The sequence below is a fragment of the Meles meles genome, chromosome 18, assembly GCF_922984935.1.
Source record: "Meles meles chromosome 18, mMelMel3.1 paternal haplotype, whole genome shotgun sequence".
In the NCBI taxonomy this organism is placed as follows: Eukaryota; Metazoa; Chordata; class Mammalia; order Carnivora; family Mustelidae; genus Meles; species Meles meles.
This window is the reverse complement of record NC_060083.1, coordinates 48,387,858-48,406,978: the sequence shown is the minus strand read 5'-3', so window position 1 is coordinate 48,406,978 and position 19,121 is coordinate 48,387,858. Positions and strand designations below refer to the sequence as shown.

Here is a 19,121-nt window from a genome sequence, read left to right as displayed (position 1 = left end):
GGTCCTGGTAGACTATTTGGCCATAAGAGTGTGACTATCATCATGGTGACAGAATCCAGGAGGATTCTTCGAGACATCGAGACCTTCTACAACACCTCCATTGAGGAGATGCCCCCCAATATTGCTGACCTCATCTGAGGGGCTGTCCTGCTCTGCCACCCAGGGTTGAGTCTGGGGGGCTGAAGAGGGACAGGAGCAGGGAGGAAAGGGAGCCAAGGGATGAACATCTTGTCATTTTGTTCTTTCTTTTCTTTGAATAAATGTGATTTTTTGATGCAGAAAAAAAAAAGAAGAAAAAAAGAGAAAGCTTTCCTTCTAGAATTTAGAATCCTTCTAAATGTACAAAGAATGACGGGATTAGGAGACACTCACAGGCTACCATTATAGTAGTAATTCAGCCAAGAAACTGCAACACAGATGCCAAACTAGGGGGCAAAGTTTGATGAGGAATGGGTTATCTACCCGATTTCAAAGCACACAAGAAGCTTTTTGTAACTTTTCAGAGGAGAAACCCAGTAGATACCACCTCCATTAAGTGATCAAGGTTAACACCACCAGCAGGGTAATTCAAAATTATGTTACCTCAATAGGATGCAATGGGAGGAGCACAGCACTACCAATATTCCTGCCAGAAATGTGTAACTGGAGCCCAAACCATGAGGAAAGCATCAACAAACTCAAACTGAGGGACAGTCTGCAAAACAGCCTGTAATCTTGAAATGTCAAGATCACTGTAACAAATGTGGATTGTTCCAGACTACAGGAGACGGAGACAGGACTACTAAGTTCAACATTTTTCTGGTGGTAGAAAGTTTTATTGGGCTCATTGGGAAAATCTGTGGATGGAAGTGTTTTCAGGTTAATTTTTACTTCTGACAGATTTATTTGGTGATATGGAACATCTTCAGTTATGGGAATTATGCATTAAAATATGCAGGGACATCACCTTGCAACCTACTTAATCTTAAAAGAGCCAGAAGAAAATGGCCTATTCTTGTAATATTCTTGGTAGTTGGTTACTTTTAAATTCGAAATTATCAGGGGTGTCTAGGTGGCTCAGTTAAGCATTCAGCTCTTGATTTTGGTTCAGGTCATGATCTCATGGTTGTGAGATCGAGCCCCACCTCAGGCTCTGAGCTAAGTGGGGAGCTGGATTGAGATTCTCTCTCTTTCTGCCCCCTCCCCAGCTCCCCTACCTCCATTCTCTCTCAATCCTTAAAGTTCTCTCAATGCCTTTTGTGTCAAACATTTAAGGGCACACTAAAGAAAAAAAAGACAATTTTGCTAGAAGTCGATTCTTTTAATTTTTTATAAAAAGGTTATAAGGGAAACAGTGTTTAAAATTCCACAGAACTAAGGTTAAGTGGAGACCGTGACCAAATAAATACACAACAAGGACTCGTTTTGACGCTCTTCAAAGCAGAGTTTTTAAGTCAGGTAAATATCCAGAGAAAGATGGTTCTTCTTGATGTGTTTCTCGTTGAATGAAACTTTTATTGACCTTTGTATGTATCAACTGCCTAGCCTACGTATTTGAACTCTGAAATAATTTAATGGGGCTCACAGTCAAGTGACATGTTATTGATAATACATAATAATGTCTTGATTTATTATATTCATATATAATAAATTCTTGATGCTTTTAAGTTCATCATTTCCATGACCATTTTAGTTATGATAAATTACAAAATGGCAAGGAAGGTTCTGCTCTGGGTGGCTCAGTAGGTCAAGCATCCGACTCTTGATCTCAACTGACGTCTTAATTTTAGGATCATGAATTCAAGCCCCGTGATGGGCTCCATGCCAAGCACGGAGCCTACTTAAAAAAAAAACAGAAAAAGAAAAAAGAAGAAGAAAAAAATCCCACAAAACCTTGACGGAAGTATATAGTAAAGGGCTTCACAAATGAGGGCAATTATTAGAATCTTGATTAAAAAAAAGATTTGTTCGAGGTTCAGGGTTCAAGTCTGAATCCTTGAACTTTGTGAGATCAATGAGACACCGTCTGTGAATGTTCTTTCTTAAAAAACCGTTCAACTCAGTATCCTGTCAGGAGCGGATGGCTCTGGGCCAGCACCAGACAGAAGAGGCTTGCGGTATTTGCACTGAATCCAAACCCGGTACATTGTCAGCTGCTTCCCTCGGTTCACTTGCAATCGGCGATCCACTAGGTTCTGAACCTTTTCCAGTCCAGCAGCAGTGAAAAGCGTGTCCAGCTCCTCTGGTTTGGAAAAGAGATGTTTATGTACTTCCCGCTGAAGAAATAACATTGTCTACCACTTCCTATGTCTAATGGGGCTCCGTGAGACCATTTTTATTTATATTTGTCAAGTGGCTTGTTTATTTATAAGTGCAGTAGCAGCTTGGTAACAGCAAGCTCGCATTTAAACAGAGGAACCCGAACCATCGGGAAGGGCAGCTTGATATCCAGAGAGCTGAAGAGTCAGCTCAGGGGAGGAATGTTCCAGAAGGGCTTTACAGACACCTTAAGATGACATGCGAAAATCTACACAAATGTAATAACAAAGCCAATTTTCAGGGGAGAGGTTCCGCCACTTTCACCGAGGGCTCAAAAAAACAACACAATAAAGGGTCCCGGAATGGCAGTGGGCACGGGAGGCAGGGCCGGCCGCCAAGGAGAGCCATTCTGGGCTACAGCTGGAGCCGGGAGCACAGGCCTGGCTCCGGGCACCTATAGGATGACCCAGTCTGCAGGGTGACACCAGTTGCACTGAAGTCTCGCAAAATGGGACAGCTTTCCTGTTTGGGACAGAGTGACAGGGAGGAAGAGGAGACAGCAGAAGGGCCCTGCGGAGGGCGGAAGGCTCCTGGAAACAGTGAGCGGGTCCCGGGCTGCTGAGCGCAGGGGGATGAAGGGCAAGAAAAGGCTGCCAAAGGCGGGAGGGGCCCCCCAGTCTTCCCTCTGAGGGTGAACGGAGCAATGTCCAGGCTAGTGTCTGGGGGACACTGGCACACGTAAAGAGGAGCGTTTCTGTACCTTGTGTGAAGAAGTAAACTCTGGTGCCATCCCCTCTTACGTAGAAACTTTCGGACAGACACTGACCTGCGAAGCGAGGTGATAAAAATCAGAGAAATTTCCAGCGCTTCTCTGAATCTCACTGCCAATCCCATGGCAGCACTGACACCGATTTCTCGCCCGGAGAACAGAAGCCTTTCCTCCTGACGCTGGGCACCTGCGGGCTCGTGCTGTGGACGCGGGCAGCCCCAGGGGGTGCTCAAACCCCAGTGCTCCGTCCCGCGGGCCTCAGCCTTCTCGTCTAGAGCCGGTTCATGCTGCGCAGGATGTTTCGCCCCTCCCGCATTCAATAAATACCACAGATTCTTTGTAAAACAAAATAAAAATCAGTCGCTCAAAGCCGCAGACTGTAGCTAGACCGACGGGGAGGAAACCTGAGCCACCACGACCGTTCCCCACATCTCTCCACGTGGCCACACACACTCACGGGTACGGCTGCCTGCGAGCCCTCCCCTCAGCCAGCAGGGCCTCTGACCTAACGTCAGCTTACCAACCTGCCAGGTCATCCAACACCTCTGGAACCTTGCTGTAGTCTTACTTGCTTTGCTTATTCCTCCCCAGCCACTCTTGTACGTGTAAGCCAGTTGGAGACAGTCACCCCACACGCTGCTTTTCTCGTCTGGGAAGGCGGGACGGAGACCCCCCCAGGACCACTGGTGTGGGGTCCGCCTCACGTGGCAGGCGCGATGCCCCCCTTCCCCAGAGGCATTCACTTTGTTTCGAAGACTTTGCCTAAACCCACATCACGTGCTAGTTCTCGAGTAATTCCCCAAAGGACGGTTAGACTGAGTAGATGACACCAGTGTACTTAAAAAAACAAAATGGAACAAAACAAAACAAACAAAAAAACCCCAAACACCATTTAACAACTTGTTATTTCTACCAGTAATGGAAAAGTGTAGCTCCTTCTTTGAAATGGCCAGCAGTAGGTTTAAGAAGTGGTTATTTCACTCTTAAGTTCTGTTACCTTTGTTTCTGGCCACTTGGATCTGCCCTTCGGTGAATCAACTCTAAAATTGTCCTTCCTGTTGTTTTGGGTGGGAAGCCGATCTTCCCCTTATCAATTTGCCAAGAGGCCCTTGAAGAGCAGAGATAATAACTAAGTCTTCATCTGTTCTAGACATGGAAATGTTTTGTCTTTCAATTTATGAATGGCATCTTTGGCCATGCCACGATTAAAATTACTTAGATAATCAAATCTTTTCCCCAAGGTAGCTATTCTGAAAGTAGCTGTCTTGGTTAAGAAGGGATCCCTCCAATACCTAGACGGCACCAGTCTTTAAAAACACACCACTCTCATCATGTATGAGGTGGCTTTATATACGGAGCTCTAATTCGAGAGTTTCTATGCGATTTCACTGACTTACAGGTCTAGTCTGATGGCAAAACTGCTGCTTTGGTCACGTGGTAAAATACCTTTTTTAAACCGAAGCTGCGCCATGTCGTAGCGGCCATAGTCTCGCAGAAGCATCATCCCTCCGGGCTTCAGCAGCCTGCTCAGCCTGCCGATAGCCTTCTGCATCCTGCGGGCCAACAGAGAATGAAGACCAGGTCTCCTCGAGGACAGCATTCCTCTTCCTTGCAGCGTGCCTGGAACAGCCAGCAGACTTCCTAACCCTGACACACACAAACCCCGACATTTCCGCTCCTCGCTTCGGTGACAATGGGAGCACACACCCAGCTTCTCAGGTGCCTTCTGCTATTGGCTCACGAACATGGCTTTGACCCACTCCCTTCGATATGCAGAGGCCTGAGAATAACCGGCTTCTGCTGGAGGGCTCCAACTTCCATACTCTGTGTCTGGTTCACCTCCTTTTCCTCCTGGGACGGCCTCATGGGGAAGCCACCCCTGCCCTGTGCTCCCAGGGCTTCTCAGGGCACAGCCCTAAGAATCCGCGGTGAGGACTGCTGGTGGTGAGCTGACTCATCCGTCTGCCCCCAGGCCTGAGCGCTCCGAAGGCACAGACTGCACCTTTCCATTTGTTAAATGAAGACGAAACCTCAAGCACTCACAATTTACACGGTGAGTCAGTAGGCGAACGGGCGCCACAGGCAGAGCACTCTACCTTCTGACTGCACGATCCACACGCAGGCCCAGTGCCGGTTTTGGCTGTACTAACCTCCAAGTATCAATGCTACAAAGCCCACTTAAATATTGAATCAAGAGTTTTAACTTTAATGTTTTGTTTCAGTCCATGTCAGCTTTTAAGTCTGTAGCATTTAAACTTCTACCAATATTTTAGCTATCAAACTCTACCCACAATGTGGGACTTGAACTCACGACCCTGAGATCAAGAGTTGTGTGGTCTACCAACTGCGCCAGCCAGGACTGAGACCTCTGCAGTTACGAACATTTAAAACCACACCTGGCCTTTTGGGCTGTCCTGCATCTGCTTATATGCACGTTCACAGTATCCCTGTTAGGTCACATGACTCAGTGCTCGCCTCAAGGAAATGTGGGACAGAGACAATCGCTCATTCCTCTGGGTCTCTGGCTGACGCTGCTTCCTGAGGACAGTATCTCATCAGGACAGCTGGCTCCCCACGTTCAGGAAGCTCTAACAGTATCCTGCAGGGTTCAGGAACTGACTTTCGTTTCACCTGAACTTGATCTTATGGAATTCCCCTATATTGTGGTTTTCCAAAGAGCTTAAACATAAAGGAACCCCCTTCACTATAAATTCTATGATAATAAGCCTGCTTTACTGAAAGAATCTGAAAAGCCCAAGGGGAAGCCGGCTGGCTCAGTCCATAGAGTGTGTGGCTCTTGATCGCAGGGTTGTGGGTTTGAGCCCCATGCTGGGTGTAGAGAGTACTTAAAAATAACACGTTATAAGTTTATTTATTTATTTATTTGAAGATTTTAGTTATTTATTTGCGAGAGAGAGAGTAAGCGAGACATCACAGGAGGGGGTGGGATGAGGGGAGGCAGAGGGAGCAGCAGACTCCCCACTGAGCAGGGAGCCCACTGCGGGACTTGACCCCAGGACCCCGAGATCATGCCCCGAGCCTAGGGCAGACACTTAGCCACCTGAGCCACCCAGGCGCCCTTTAAAAAATAACATCTTAAAGAAAAAGAAAAAGGCCAACGAGGGGATGGTATCTACCAGCTGAGGCACGCAGCGTTCTACAACAGCATGCTGACACTACCAGCAGGAGGCGTCCCCACACACCCACCGGCCACCGCTCTCCATCCCCTATGGCCGTTCAACCTCAGCACTGAAAAGAAGAACCAACCGCTGCAGCCAGCAGGCAGAAGTTTACAGGCAAACAGGTTCAGGAAAAGGGGTGTGGCACTACCATCGCTCTGACAGAGTGGCTTTTCCGACCCATCAGATCACCCTGCTTACCCAGGGTCCAACTCTGGTATCAAGGCCCCTGACTCGAGCTCCATTTTTGTTACACTACTGGTTAAGGGACCCAAAACTTACTTGTCTGGAACGACCGCGGAGAGAACAAATATGAGGATGATGATATCGAGGCTACCCCGGGGCACTGGGTAAGTCGTGTCTTCATCACACAGATCGTGAACAAAGGCAAAGCACCGACAAGGATCATATGCTGAATTTGTCTGCACAGTTGGAAGACCACAGGTTAGAAAACGTACACACACACACACACACTCACACGAAAATGTTCCCCCAGCCCGGAGGAAAGCTTATCTTCTTGCTTTAAGTGTAACTGCGGCTACTGCCTGCTGAGGGTTATCGCCCTAATCATGAAGGCGTGCATTCTGACTCAAAGGCTAAGAACGCCCAACAATTCCAGGGAGGAACCTTTGGAATCCAAGCGGTATTTTCACTTTATTTATTTATTTTTAAAGATTTTATTTATTTATTTGACAGACAGAAATCACAAGTAGGCAGAGAGGCAGGCAGAGAGAGAGAGAGGGGGAAGTAGGCTTCCTGCTGAGCAGAGAGCTCGATGCGGGGCTTGATCCCAGGACCCTGAGATCATGACCTGAGCTGAAGGCAGAGGCTTTAACCCACTGGGCCACACAGGTGCCTCATTCATTTTATTTATTTTTTTAAACTTTTTTTTAAAAAAGATTTTATTTGAGGGAGAGAGCAGAACGAGTAAGAGAGCATGGGGTGAGGCAGAGGGAGAAGCAGACTCTGAACTGGTACTTTTTTTTTTTTTTTTAAAGATTTTATTCATTTATTTGGGAGAGAGTGCACGTGAGAGAGAGAGAGAACATGAGCCAGGGAGAGGGGTAGAGGGACAAGAACCAGACTCCCCGCTGAGCAGGGAACCCGATGCTGGGGCTCAGTCCCAGGACCCTGGGATCATGACCTGAGCGGAAGGCAGATGCTTAACCCACTGAGCCACCCAGGGCCCCCCCCAAAACTGGTACTTTTAAAATGGAAAGTTTTAGGGGCACCTGGCTGATTCAGTTGATAAAACATGTGACTCTGGATCTCAGGGTCGTGAGTTCAAGTCCCATGTTGAGGGTACAGCTTACTCAATTTTAAAAAACGAATGAATGAATGAATGGGGGGAGGCGCCTGGGTTGCTCGGTTAGTTAAGCATCTGACTCTTGATTTCAACTCAGATCATGATCTCAGGGTTGTGAGATGGAGCCCTGCGTTGGGGCCATGCTGGGTGTGGAGCCTACTGAGGATTCTCTCTCTTTGCCTCCCCAACACCCACTCTCACACACTTGCAGTCTCTTAAAAAAAAAATGTTCTTGATTTTTCTTTTATTCTTTTTTTTTTTTTTTTAAAGATTTTATTTTTTTGACAGGGAGAGACATAGTGAGAGAGCAGACACAAGCAGGGGGAGTGGGAGAGGGAGAAGCAGGCTTCCTGCTGAGCAGGGAGCCTGATGCGGAGCTTGATCCCAGAACTCTGGATCATGACCTGAACTGAAGGCAGATGCTTAATGACTGAGCCACCCAGGCGCCCCTATTCTACTTTTATTCTTTATTCTTACTCTGATGCACAAAAATTAGATTTGAGGACTGCAAAGTGCTCAGGGAGGTAAATGGCCATAAGGAAAAAGAAAAATCTCATCAGGAGAGGGAGAAAACACACTGTCAGTGAAACATTTAAAAGCATGATTGAAAACAACTCCCAACCCAACTACAGCATATTACACAGACGGCAGAATTCTCCAGGAAAACCTATTAGACGTGGAAAATTTAACTTTGTATTTTGTCGTAAAATTAACAAAATATAAAAATAAAATCAACTAAAGGGAAGTCTCAATATTCAACTGGTCTAGATCCATAAAAGTAACTCACTCCAGAAAGACATGGAGTTACCAACTCTGGAGCTCCTGTGCTAGGAGCAGTAGGCACGATTGTAACAGACTTATTTTAGGGTAATTTCTCTTTCCATATCTCTCTTCTCCAAAAATGTGACTTCGCTTCTCACTGGCCACAGCTAATTCAAACAGGGCAAGTAGATTACCAGCTTGGCCAGGTCAACCAGACTCTTTCTGGGGACTTTGGAATCAGGACGAGCCGTTCTGGAGAGGTTATGAGAATGCCTGAATGGGGTAGATGTGTAAGGGGCAGGTATGTCGGGATCATGTGAAAAACCTATTACGGAAAGCTGGTCTGTAAAGAGGAAAACCAAGGACAAATGGGCTGTGGGCTATGTGAGATGCGAACCCATGAGCTTGAGGGAGTTACTGTGACAGGAAGAGGAGGGAGTGGTAGCATGTCACCGGCTAGTCAACCTGCCTTGGTATCTGCCACCTCTTCAGGGCTGAGTGACAGCCCTGGCTACATTTTATGCCCTTGGGTTCTGTGACCTTCTCTTTCATTGACTGAGCTGGTCTAGGTGTTTCTGTGCCTTATAGCTCAAAGAACCCTGACTAGAAACAATCTTCTCATTTTAACACTCAAAACCCACGTTTATAGAGGTCATGACACCTGCCCGGAGCCCCGCAGCGGCCAATGACGCCTTCCAGGTTCACGCCCGGTTCTTTCCTCTACTCCCAGCTGTTTCAGTAAGTCTTTCACTTTCAAACCATGTAAGAATAACAAAAATTTGCTAGAGACCTTGATTTTTAAGAGACCCTTTCCTCTTTAACCAGAGACACTTACCGACAGGAATTATTGCACTTACCCGGACCAGTTCTATGGCTGTGGAAGAAAAATCACAACAGTAAACAAAGAGTCCCGGATCACTGAAATGGGCAGAAAAAAAAAAAACAGAACAATTAAGACTAGAAACTGAATTATTTCTGTTTTCTCTCCTGTGTAGCAAAGTTAAAATAGCAAAGGCATCAGATATTAGCAGTCGAACAGGTTTTGAAGCTCACCAAATTTTCCTGATGACAAAGATAACTTAGAAATTGACACCTCCTGTCACCCATGGTTCCCAGTAACCACTATTACCAGTCTGCTGCAGTAAGTTTTGAGAAACAACACACCCCTTTCTCCTCTTTGCTGTCCTATAGTTAAACTTTACAACACACTTACTTGTTGGTTTGTAAAATCGGAAAGACTGTGTTTCCCACACCACAACCAACCTGCAGACAGAAATGAACTTTTAGTTACAGGACTTTCCAAAGAATTACTTCCCTAGCGCTGGATAAATAATCAATAATAGATAATCTTGCTTCATTGTATTAGTGGGAAAGGTACAGTGACCCCAGTTGAATAGTCCCCATGACAATCCCTGACCTTGACCTCAGGAAGTTTAAAAGAGGTAGCCACAAAAGACAAGAGCATGGGCTCTTGATAGCAGAAGGGAGCTGATGTGGAAAAAAGGGCATGGATTGCTTTTACTTTTTGAGTTTTAGCAAATGGTCCGATAGATGAAATATCTTTTTTCTTATTAATGCAGTATTTATCTGTCTTCCCTGTCAAACCCTGAGCCAACCACTTGCCCCAGGCTGCCTGGGAGGTATAGGAAAAGGAACATACAGAGCAGACGAGACACGGAAAAAAGACCTATGGGAGGTGGAGACAGCTCCTCCCCACGACGGAAGAGGAGAAAGGCCACCATCACAAGAGCTGCTGCTTCGGAGAGGGGGCATTCCTGGCATGACCAGTGATGAGGTTGCCAAACAGTCCCAATTCCAGCCCCGGAGCCAGTCCCCCTGACCGTGGCAGCCCCAGCCCCAATGAACTTGGCTACTGTGTCGATGTCCCTTGAAATGGCATTGGTTTGGAAGGCAGCTAGTAGAGAGGTCAGGGGACGTGGGGCTGCCGAGCTGCTAGGCTCTCATCTGTCAGCGTCTCCGGGGCTTTCAGCACCGCTGCAGTGATCGGCTCAACAGCTGAGAGGTGCTCCTGACCAAGGAGGGGGTGGAGACGAACTCTGCACAGGTGTCCATTTTCCGGGGATGAGGGGCTATGGCAGGAAAGCCGCTCCCGGTGCAGAGAAGACAGAGAGGGCAGATAAAATATTTTCTTACTGAACGACACTGTATCATTATTGGAAACATGTTTCTCAGATTTGGCAGAAAAATTCATGAAAAGGGGATCATGGATCACAGTGTCCTAAACATGGTGCTGGGTGTCCTAATAACAGTGACGATTTGGGATTGGGTGCCTGACCCTTGGTTTCAGCTCAGGTCATGATCTTGGGGTCATGGGATCGAGCCCTGCATCAGGCTGTGTTCAGTGTGGAGTCCACTAGAAATCTCCCTTTCCCTATCCCTCTGCTTCTCCCCTGCTTTCACACATGACCTCTTTCTAAAATAAATGAATGAAATCTTTAAAAACAAAAATCCCCAAACCCAAAAAAGACAGGGCCCATTTACTAAGGCCTTACTACATGCCAGGCACTATTGTTAGCCATTTTACATCAACGTCTTAATATGTGTAATTCTCGTAACCACTGTGAGGCAGACAGAGAGGGAGAAGACCTCTTCTGCTTGGGGAGGAGGGACTAGGAACAAGGTCAGGGCTAGAGTACTCAACCCGAGGCTAATTAGTCTCCGGGGGAGTGCAGAGTCACCACTTGCAAACCTGCATTACAGTACCTACCCAGACACGTTGCCAGGTCTAGCCTGGCCTCAGCGCCAACACGCACACTAAGAAGACAAGAATTTTCCTCTGCCTGAGCAGCAGGTACCATCCCAACCGACCCCCTCCCCCACCCCGGGACTCCTCCAGTGGCCGGTAGAGCAAGATATGACAATGTTTGGATGCAAGAGGAGGTTCCCAGGCAGCACCTCAGGTGATCTACCTTTGTCTGCCACAACACCAAGCTATCTGGACTGAATTCAGGGCATGTCATTAGTTCCAAAGTGGAGTCGTTTCTAGGCCAACCCAAGGGTCAGTGCTAGTCAGCTTCTTCAGGAAGAATCACTTTTGGGGTCTGCCTCTCCAGGCCGAGCACGTGTACAAGAGAACAGCCTCATTAACCCCACTAACAGGACAACGGAGGGGGATTACCTTAAGTATTCTTTTTTTTTTTTTTAAGATTTATTTATTTATTTATTTGAGAGAGAGAGAAAGAGAGCGAGCGTGCACGTGCGTCAGAGAGAGATCACAAGCAGGCGGGGGGAGGGGGGGAAGCAGGCTCCCTGTTGAGCAATGAGCCTGATGCAGGGCTCGATCCCAGGACCCCGAGATCATGACCTGAGCCCAAGGCAGAGGCTTCACCCACTGACCGACCCAGGCATCCCTACCTCAAGTATTCTGTAGGTGGCTGAGGACCCAGGGAACTCATCGGCATGGATTTCCAGGTGACTGAGTTTCCGAGTCACATCTTCTTCCAAAGGAGGCATCTGTGTTTTATGTCCAAGGCTATCAGAAGAACACGTGTGCTGTTCTTCTGTTTTTAAACCAGGTCCCTCCTCTTTGCTCCTACCTTCAGGTACTTCATTCCTCTTGTTCTCTGAGAGCCAATCATTCAAGTCATTGTGGTTTGGCTTAGGTGCCAACTCTGGGAATTCAGTGAAAAGCCAATGTCTATCCTTGAAAAACCCGTTTTCGTGGATTTTGTAGAACTCGTTCCAGTATTTGTGGGCATTGACTTCATAATCAACTGTAAATATTAAAGAAAGAATTTAAAAACCCATCTCTTGGCATTTTATGTACCCTTAATATCAAATGTCATTCTGCTTCACTGTCATTTTATATTAAAAGTATCCTCAAGTGGTGCCATAATCTCAGGGCTGGAAAACTTGTAGTCCTAACCACCTACCCTACCTGAATTCCCTCTGCGTCTCGTCCTTCTAGGGAGGAACTTCTATCAGGGAACTTACTACCAATTCTTCACCCATATCTTTGGGTGACTCTTAGCTGTTAGAAAATTCTAACATTGGGGCACCTGGGTGGCTCAGTGGGTTAAGCCGCTGCCTTCGGCTCAGGTCATGATTTTGGGGTCCTGGGATCGAGTCCCGTAACGGGGTCTCTGCTCAGCGGGGAGCCTGCTTCCCTCTCTCTCTCTCTCTCTCTGCCTGCCTCTCTATCTACTTTGGATCTCTCTCTATCAAATAAATAAAATAAAATCTTTAAAAAAAAAAAAAGAAAAAAAAGAAAATTCTAACATTAAGGAAGAAAAAATTCTGACAAGCAAAAAACAATCTACCTTCTGGTCAGAAAGTCCTACTATATCTTATAGCCACACAGAACAATTCTTTTGTATTTAAGGGCAATTATTTTCACCCTCTAAATCCTCTCTTTTACAGGTGAAATGTTCCAGGTTCTTCAGTCATTCCCCATGTGAACTCAAGTGTTAATGACACATACAGCTTTTTACATATACTCCTCTGTCTGCGGTTTTTATTGAATGTGGAGCTAAGAAACGAATTCGATACTACTAAAAGATCCTAAAAACCGGAACAAGGCTAAAAGGAAAGGAGAAATGCTGAGAAGAGGGAAAAATATCTTCAGATGATTATAGAGTTTTGATGAGAGAGGACAGGAGAGACTTAAGAAAGGTAGACTGTTTCCATTGTAGTTTCAGGTGATCAAGGCAGTGGCAAGTCCTAGACTTCAGTTTTCTCTTTGCAATACAGGGCCTTGACTAGAGTAGTAGAAATGAAAAAAAAAAAAAATCTAAGAAATCGGATTTTAGTTTCTCCACTCCTACTACTATCTAACTGCTTACCTCTGGGTAAGGCACTTAATGTCCTGTGGTCCAAGTTTCTTTAACTGTGAAAAGAGGATATTGGACTACATGATTTTCAAAATCCCTTTCAACTCTACTTTGATCTCTCTAGTCTCTGTCAAACTATGTAAGGTGAATATTTTATAACTGGAATCTTCTAATTGTTATAGTGAACTGTGGGATACTACTCTTCCAATTTCAAGCCCTACTTGCAATTGTCTTTTAGGACATAGGTTCAGCCAGGCCTAGTTTTAGTATCTAGAGATATTTTGCAATGAAATCGACCGCCTCTCCAGAAGGGGTCTCTTTTTTCTTTGGCCACACTTACCTACACACCTCTATACCCAGTTTTCCTTGGCAGAAGCCCTAAAACCTCACAGCCATCACACCAGTCATTAACTCCCTCCCCGAATAACATTGAGAATCTGATCGCTAGATACTAGCTTCAATGACATTTCCTCAGCCAAAGTGTAATCATACAGACGAAGCAGAGCCTCTAAGTCGATCATGTGGACCACACGGTTGCGCTCGGATAGTCCTATAAATACGGGTCTAGTCGACTAGCTAAAAACTGATCGGTAGAAAATCAAGATATAGTTACGCCCTCTCAAATAAAGCCAAAACCAAAACTCCCTCTTCGCCCTAACGAGATTTCAGGGTGAAACTCTTGCGTCCTCACCCATCCCCTCCCCTCCCGTTCTACCCCCGAGTTCGGGATCAGTCTTGTTGGTCTAGGTTCTCTAGCCTCTCGGGGAGAGAGCGTCTAGCAGTACGCTGGCTGCTGCTACCACTGAGGGCCCACCTAAACGCACCTTGCTTCTCCTGGCACACCCGCGGGGTACTGTTCTCCTGGACTTTCCTCTCCGCTGCGGCGGCCTGCTCTTCGGACCACTCCACATTGTCCCTGGGAAAATCAAACGGGCAGCTTAGGGGCCTCACGTTCCAGCTGCAGGCAGGATAAGTCTCTGGCCATACAGCGCCTCTCCCGTGGAAGGACAGCGCCTCGAGCAGGGCAGCGGGACTCGTGGCCCGCGATCAGGGGATTTTCAGAGCACACGGGGATGCGGGACAGAGGGCGAGCCGCAGATCGGACGAGGGGTAGGGCGGTTACCAGGCATTATGGTGGAAAACGCGCGCCGGATCGCTCAGGAATCTGCTCCCAAACTGTTGCCGCTTCTCGCCGACCGCAGCCGGAGCGCATTCAGGGTAGGAGTCCGCCATGACACCGGAGCCGGATATGCCTGCCTTTCAGACACGCGAAAGCTTCCTGCGGGGCCACGCCCCCTCCGGAAGTCGCGGATCTGGGCGGGAAAAGAGCAAGGAGGGGCGGGGCAGCTCTGAACTCCGGGGTCTAGGTTGGAGCTGGAGCTCCGCCTTATGGGGGCGGGCTCTGAGTTGGGAGGTGTTCTCCCGGGAAGGGTTGCTCGCCCACAGATTTTCTCTGAGCTGGCTTTCTCCCTTCCCGACAAAGGGGCTGCAGGCGGTGCAGGCCCGTAAGGAAGTGGGAGACAGGGATCCCTGGGTGGCTCAGTAGGCTAAGCGTCTGTCTTTGGCTCGGGTCATGATCCCAGGGTCCTGGGATTGAGGCCCACATGAGGCTCCCTGCTCAGTGGGGAGCCTGCTTCTCCCTCTGCCTGTTGCTCCCCCGTGCTTGCGCTGGTGCGCCGGCTCTAATAAATAAATAAATAAATAAATAAAATCTAAAAAAAAGGGGGGGGTGGGGGAGGCATTGCACTTGAGTCTCCTGTCTATGCTGGGGTTCTCTAACATGTTTCCCAGTTTCTCTCAAGATTGAAGACGGGAAATATCTTGAATCTCTTTGACAATTTGGCAATTAAGGGTGCCTAAGTTCCATGGGTCCATTTAGACCCGATGGCGGAAGAATTTAAGGAAAATAGCAAGCTGGCTGAGGAAACAGGACCGTTTTCCAGCTTCTGTAGTTAGCTTTTCATACTGTGAAAAGCTATGAAAAAGAATAAAAGGATACTATTTTTTCTGAGGGGGGGGGATATGGAATGAATTGTGAGGACATGAGGTTAATTTATATAATTATACAATTTTTAAACTATTTTCTAAAAGAAAGTGAGAGAGAAAGAGGGAGGAGCAGAGGGAGAGAGAGAGAAGCAGGCTCCTTGCCAAGCAGGGAGCCCAATGAGGGGCTGGATCCCAGATGATCAATCCCAGATGATCCAATGAGATCATGATGCTTAACGGACTGAACCACACAGGGGCCCCTATAACTATATAATTTATAACCACCTACTTTTTGGAATTATCCATACCCAAGCTTGTTCACACAATCCGGACTGTAATATACTACAGTTTGTTATATTCATAATTTTTAGCCTTACATTTGTTTCAATAATTACTATAAACTGATTCTGGAAAGAATCTATAGGAAAGTATCCTGTTGATATAAAGTTAGTTGAGAAGAGTTCCAGGGGAGTAAGGACTACCATTTGGAGTAAGTTAAGGAAAGGGTTAATTAGTTATTTAAGTGGTGCAATACTAGACAGCCCACTGGTAACAAGTGATCATTTACTTAATTGCACATTCTTTCCATAGGCAAAACTGAAGGGAGCTATGAGAGATCGTGTATCTTTCTCAGAAAAGAAACGGGAACAAGCCCTAAACCCTCCTAATCACAAAGAAAAATATGTGAGTGAATCGAAAAGATAAGATGGTAAAGAATTTGTATCTTATTTGAAAACATGTTTGCCATTCTCCTAGTCTTTTGAAACATTTTGAACAAAAACCACCTTTCCAAAAAACAAGTACGAGGATTTTTATCTTTTCTCAAGGCCAGTTGTTTGATAGAGTGGTTGGTTTTATTTCTTCTTGGCATCTTGTTCTTTCACATGCTTTTTTTCTCCCTACACCAAAAACTGTGAATGTTCTCAGTCAGCAGTCCTACCACATATTTTCTTGCATGGAGCTCACTGTCTGTTTTCCCTTGAAGTCATTTATTATATTAATTTCAATAATTAGTCATTTAAATTGTCAACCAACTTGGGCCCTTTTGATGAAATGTGATAAAAGTATCCTAAACTTAATGTTTAATACAATTGTTTTTGGTTGACCGGTACAGCTCACTTTTCTTTATCTTTTGAAGCACCTAAAATCATTTTTCTGAAGAAATTTGGAAGACATGCGTGGGCATCTTTTGTGGTATCAGACTATATACTACTTCAGCAATACTTTTCCGGGGACCTATGGGTCCCTCTGGTGGTGAGCCGCAAGAGCTCTTCTAGCTGGGTGGTGTGAGTTCAAAGCCTGGAAAGGTTAACAGCTCTCAGCCTGGATTACTGCCTTGGGTGTCAACCTGGGATAGGAGTGGTTAATTATTTCACGCCTTTCTTTCAGTTCAGATCCGTGGAAATTCTGGTCTGTTTAAGCACGTGCTCTGGAACTGAAAGGAGGGGGGGAAGGGTGTCCTAATTTGTTCTTAAAGTTTCATGGAACATGCAGGAGTCCTTTTAGGGAATTGAATACTCTGGTTTAACAACTTGAAACAGACTTTGTGGGGTTTTTTTCTTATTGCAAAGTAAATATGTGTTTATTGTAGAACATTTAGACAAAAGAAAAAAAGAAACTATCCCATTCCATCCTTAATCCATTAAACACTTTGATTTATATCCTTCCAGTCTTTTATTCTAATTGATTTATACAAGTAACTTTTGAGTTAAAATAGTTTCAGAATTGCATTATGCCCTTTTCTTCCCACGGCTTCATTGAGGTTTAGTTTACATACAATTAAATTCATCTATCTTAAGTGTTCGGTTTGATACATTTTCATAAAAATCTATATTTGTGCAACTACCATCATTATTAGGTTTTAGAACAACCCCATAAAGGTTTCTCATGGCTCTGAGCAGTTGTAGCCTATTTTATAACTTGATAATAGTTTGTGAATATCATTATTCTGCTTGAATGTTCTTTTCTTTTTTTTTGTTTTTTGAATGTTCTTTTCTAACATTGTTTTAATGACCTTGGTATTGTATTATAGAGCTGTACACGATTTGCTGGACATTCAGGCTATGTTAAGTTTCTTACTATTAAAAATCCAACATGATAATCATCTTTATAAATCATTTTTAAATCATTTGTATGTTCATGATTACTTCTTTAGGAATAATTTCTAGAAGTGGAAGTACTGAGTCAGTGGTTATAATTAGCTCCATTACTCAGCTGTGAGGTCAGGGCATTTTCTTTGTTCATTCACTGTTATACATCCAAGTCCTAGAACAGGGGCCAGCACACAGTATGCAACTCAACAAATAATTGTTGAAGGAATGGCTGGATACCTGTTGCTATACTGTATTTCATCCGCAAGATGCCAGTTTCTACTGTCAACCACAGTGTGGGACAGACTGATAGACCATGTACATCATAGATTTTCCAGGACAGATAGACTTAAAAATATTCTGTCCTGTTATCCCATTGATCCAAGAAAATATTTCAAGAATTTTAATATTTTGTCATCCAAATTATATCTCTTAGATTGCCTATTACAGTCATAGTCATACCAAAAAAAATGTGTGAAACCATAAATCTTGTTTTTTGGGTAGGAAACAGTGGTCACTTGTTTATAAGGTTCTTTTAAAAGTATTTTATTTATTTATTTTAAAAATATTTATTTATTTGACAGGGAGAGAGAGAGAAAGAATACAAGCAGGGGGAGCGGCAGGCAGAGAGAGAAGCAGGCTCCCTGCTGAGCAAGGAGCCCTACGTGGGACTCAATCCCAGGACCCTGAGATCATGACTCAGCCTAAGGCAGACGCTTAACCGACTGAGTCACCCAGGCATCTCAAGATCTTATTTATTTGAGAGAGACAGAGTGAGCAACAGAGAGCATGAGCAGGGGGAAGGGCAGAGAGAGAGAGAGAAGCAGACTCCCCGCTGATCAGGGAACCTGACATGGAGCTCAATTCCAGAACCCCGGGATCGCGACCTGAGCTGACGGCAGACACTTAACTGACTGAGCCACCCAGATGCCCCAGGGTTCTCTTTATCAACATCATAATATGGTAAAGAACGTCAACTATATTTAGACAGTTTTGAATACTCAAGGTTAACACAAATTTACTTGAAGTGCCTTTCATGAAATAGTTTCAGGAGCCTTCACTATCTTCTTGCCCTTTTGTTTTTTCTTTTTTCTTTTTTTTTTTTTTTAAGAATTTGTTTATTTGACAGACAGAGGTCACAAGTAGGCAGAGAGGCAGGCAAAGGGGGTGGTGGGGGAGCAGGCTCCCCGCTGTGAAGAGAGCCTGATTCAGGGCTCAATTCAGGGCTGGATCCCAGGACCCTGGGATCATGACCTGAGCTGAAGGCAGAGGCTTTAACCCACTGAGCCACCCAGGCACCCCTATCTTCTTGCTTTTTTCTGGCATGGTATGATTTTATATTATAAGCCACTGTCTCCATCAATATTGAACACGTCTTTTCCTTTTTCTAACAGGAAAAAAAATGTAATGGATGATAATCCCTAAACAGGATTAAAATAGTAAATTTTAAGCGTATTTTTCTACAATACAAAAGTACAAACTTGGAAGAGTTATACATGTGCATCTTTACTAAATACACTAAAGAGTGACAGCAACCGGGGTAGTGGGTGATATCAACTATTTTTAGCGGGATCCAAGAGATCAGCCTAATGACATGTGACAAAGGAGCCTTAGGAACACCCAAATTTAATCAAGATTCCCTGGGAGATGGTGATACTGTTCCCTGGAACTGAAAGATCATTGTCATCTGCTGCCTGTGGCCTCTTTTACAAATAATCAAGAACCTAGTGGGGCGCCTGAGTGGCTTAGTGGGTTAAAGCCTCTGCCTTTTGCTCAGGTCAGGATCCCACGGTCCTGGGATCGAGTCCCACATTGGTCTCTCTGCTCAGCAGGGAGCCTGCTTCCCTTCCTCTCTGTCTGCCTCTCCGCCTACTTGTGATCTCTCTCTGTCAAATAAATTAAAAAAAAAAGAACCTAGTGTCACTTATGGTCACATAAACTCAGATGCTTATTACTGGGAGAGCCCTTAGGGGCTCACAGGGGCAGCCCTGTGTTGAGGTA

The 19,121-nt window shown here is 45.4% G+C and overlaps 2 protein-coding genes across 2 annotated transcripts in view; one reads left to right on the top strand and one right to left on the bottom strand.

Moving 5' to 3' along the window:
- LOC123929308 (40S ribosomal protein S24-like) overlaps positions 1-19,121 on the top strand; it is a 576,828-nt gene that overhangs the window by 182,964 nt on the left and 374,743 nt on the right. The window lies entirely within an intron of this gene.
- On the bottom strand, positions 1,292-14,286 carry METTL2A (methyltransferase 2A, methylcytidine). The gene is made up of 9 exons (XM_045985398.1): positions 14,168-14,286; positions 13,869-13,960; positions 11,630-11,988; positions 9,468-9,517; positions 9,112-9,172; positions 6,469-6,608; positions 4,454-4,560; positions 2,999-3,064; positions 1,292-2,221 (listed from the first exon to the last, which is right to left on the bottom strand). Exons 1-9 carry the CDS (start codon positions 14,275-14,277, stop codon positions 2,034-2,036), a joined length of 1,173 nt encoding a protein of 390 aa, XP_045841354.1. The 5' UTR covers positions 14,278-14,286; the 3' UTR covers positions 1,292-2,033.

Bases quoted from the DNA above. Each gene is read 5' to 3' on its own strand.
- METTL2A (XM_045985398.1), bottom strand. From the start codon at position 14,277: ATGGCGGACTCCTACCCTGAATGCGCTCCGGCTGCGGTCGGCGAGAAG. The intron at 13,961-14,167 runs GTAACCGCCCTA...TGATTTTCCCAG, and splicing joins GTTTTCCACCATAATGCCTG to GGACAATGTGGAGTGGTCCG. The intron at 9,518-11,629 runs GTAGGGATGCCT...TTCTGTCTGCAG, and splicing joins CCACCTACAGAATACTTGAG to GTTGGTTGTGGTGTGGGAAA.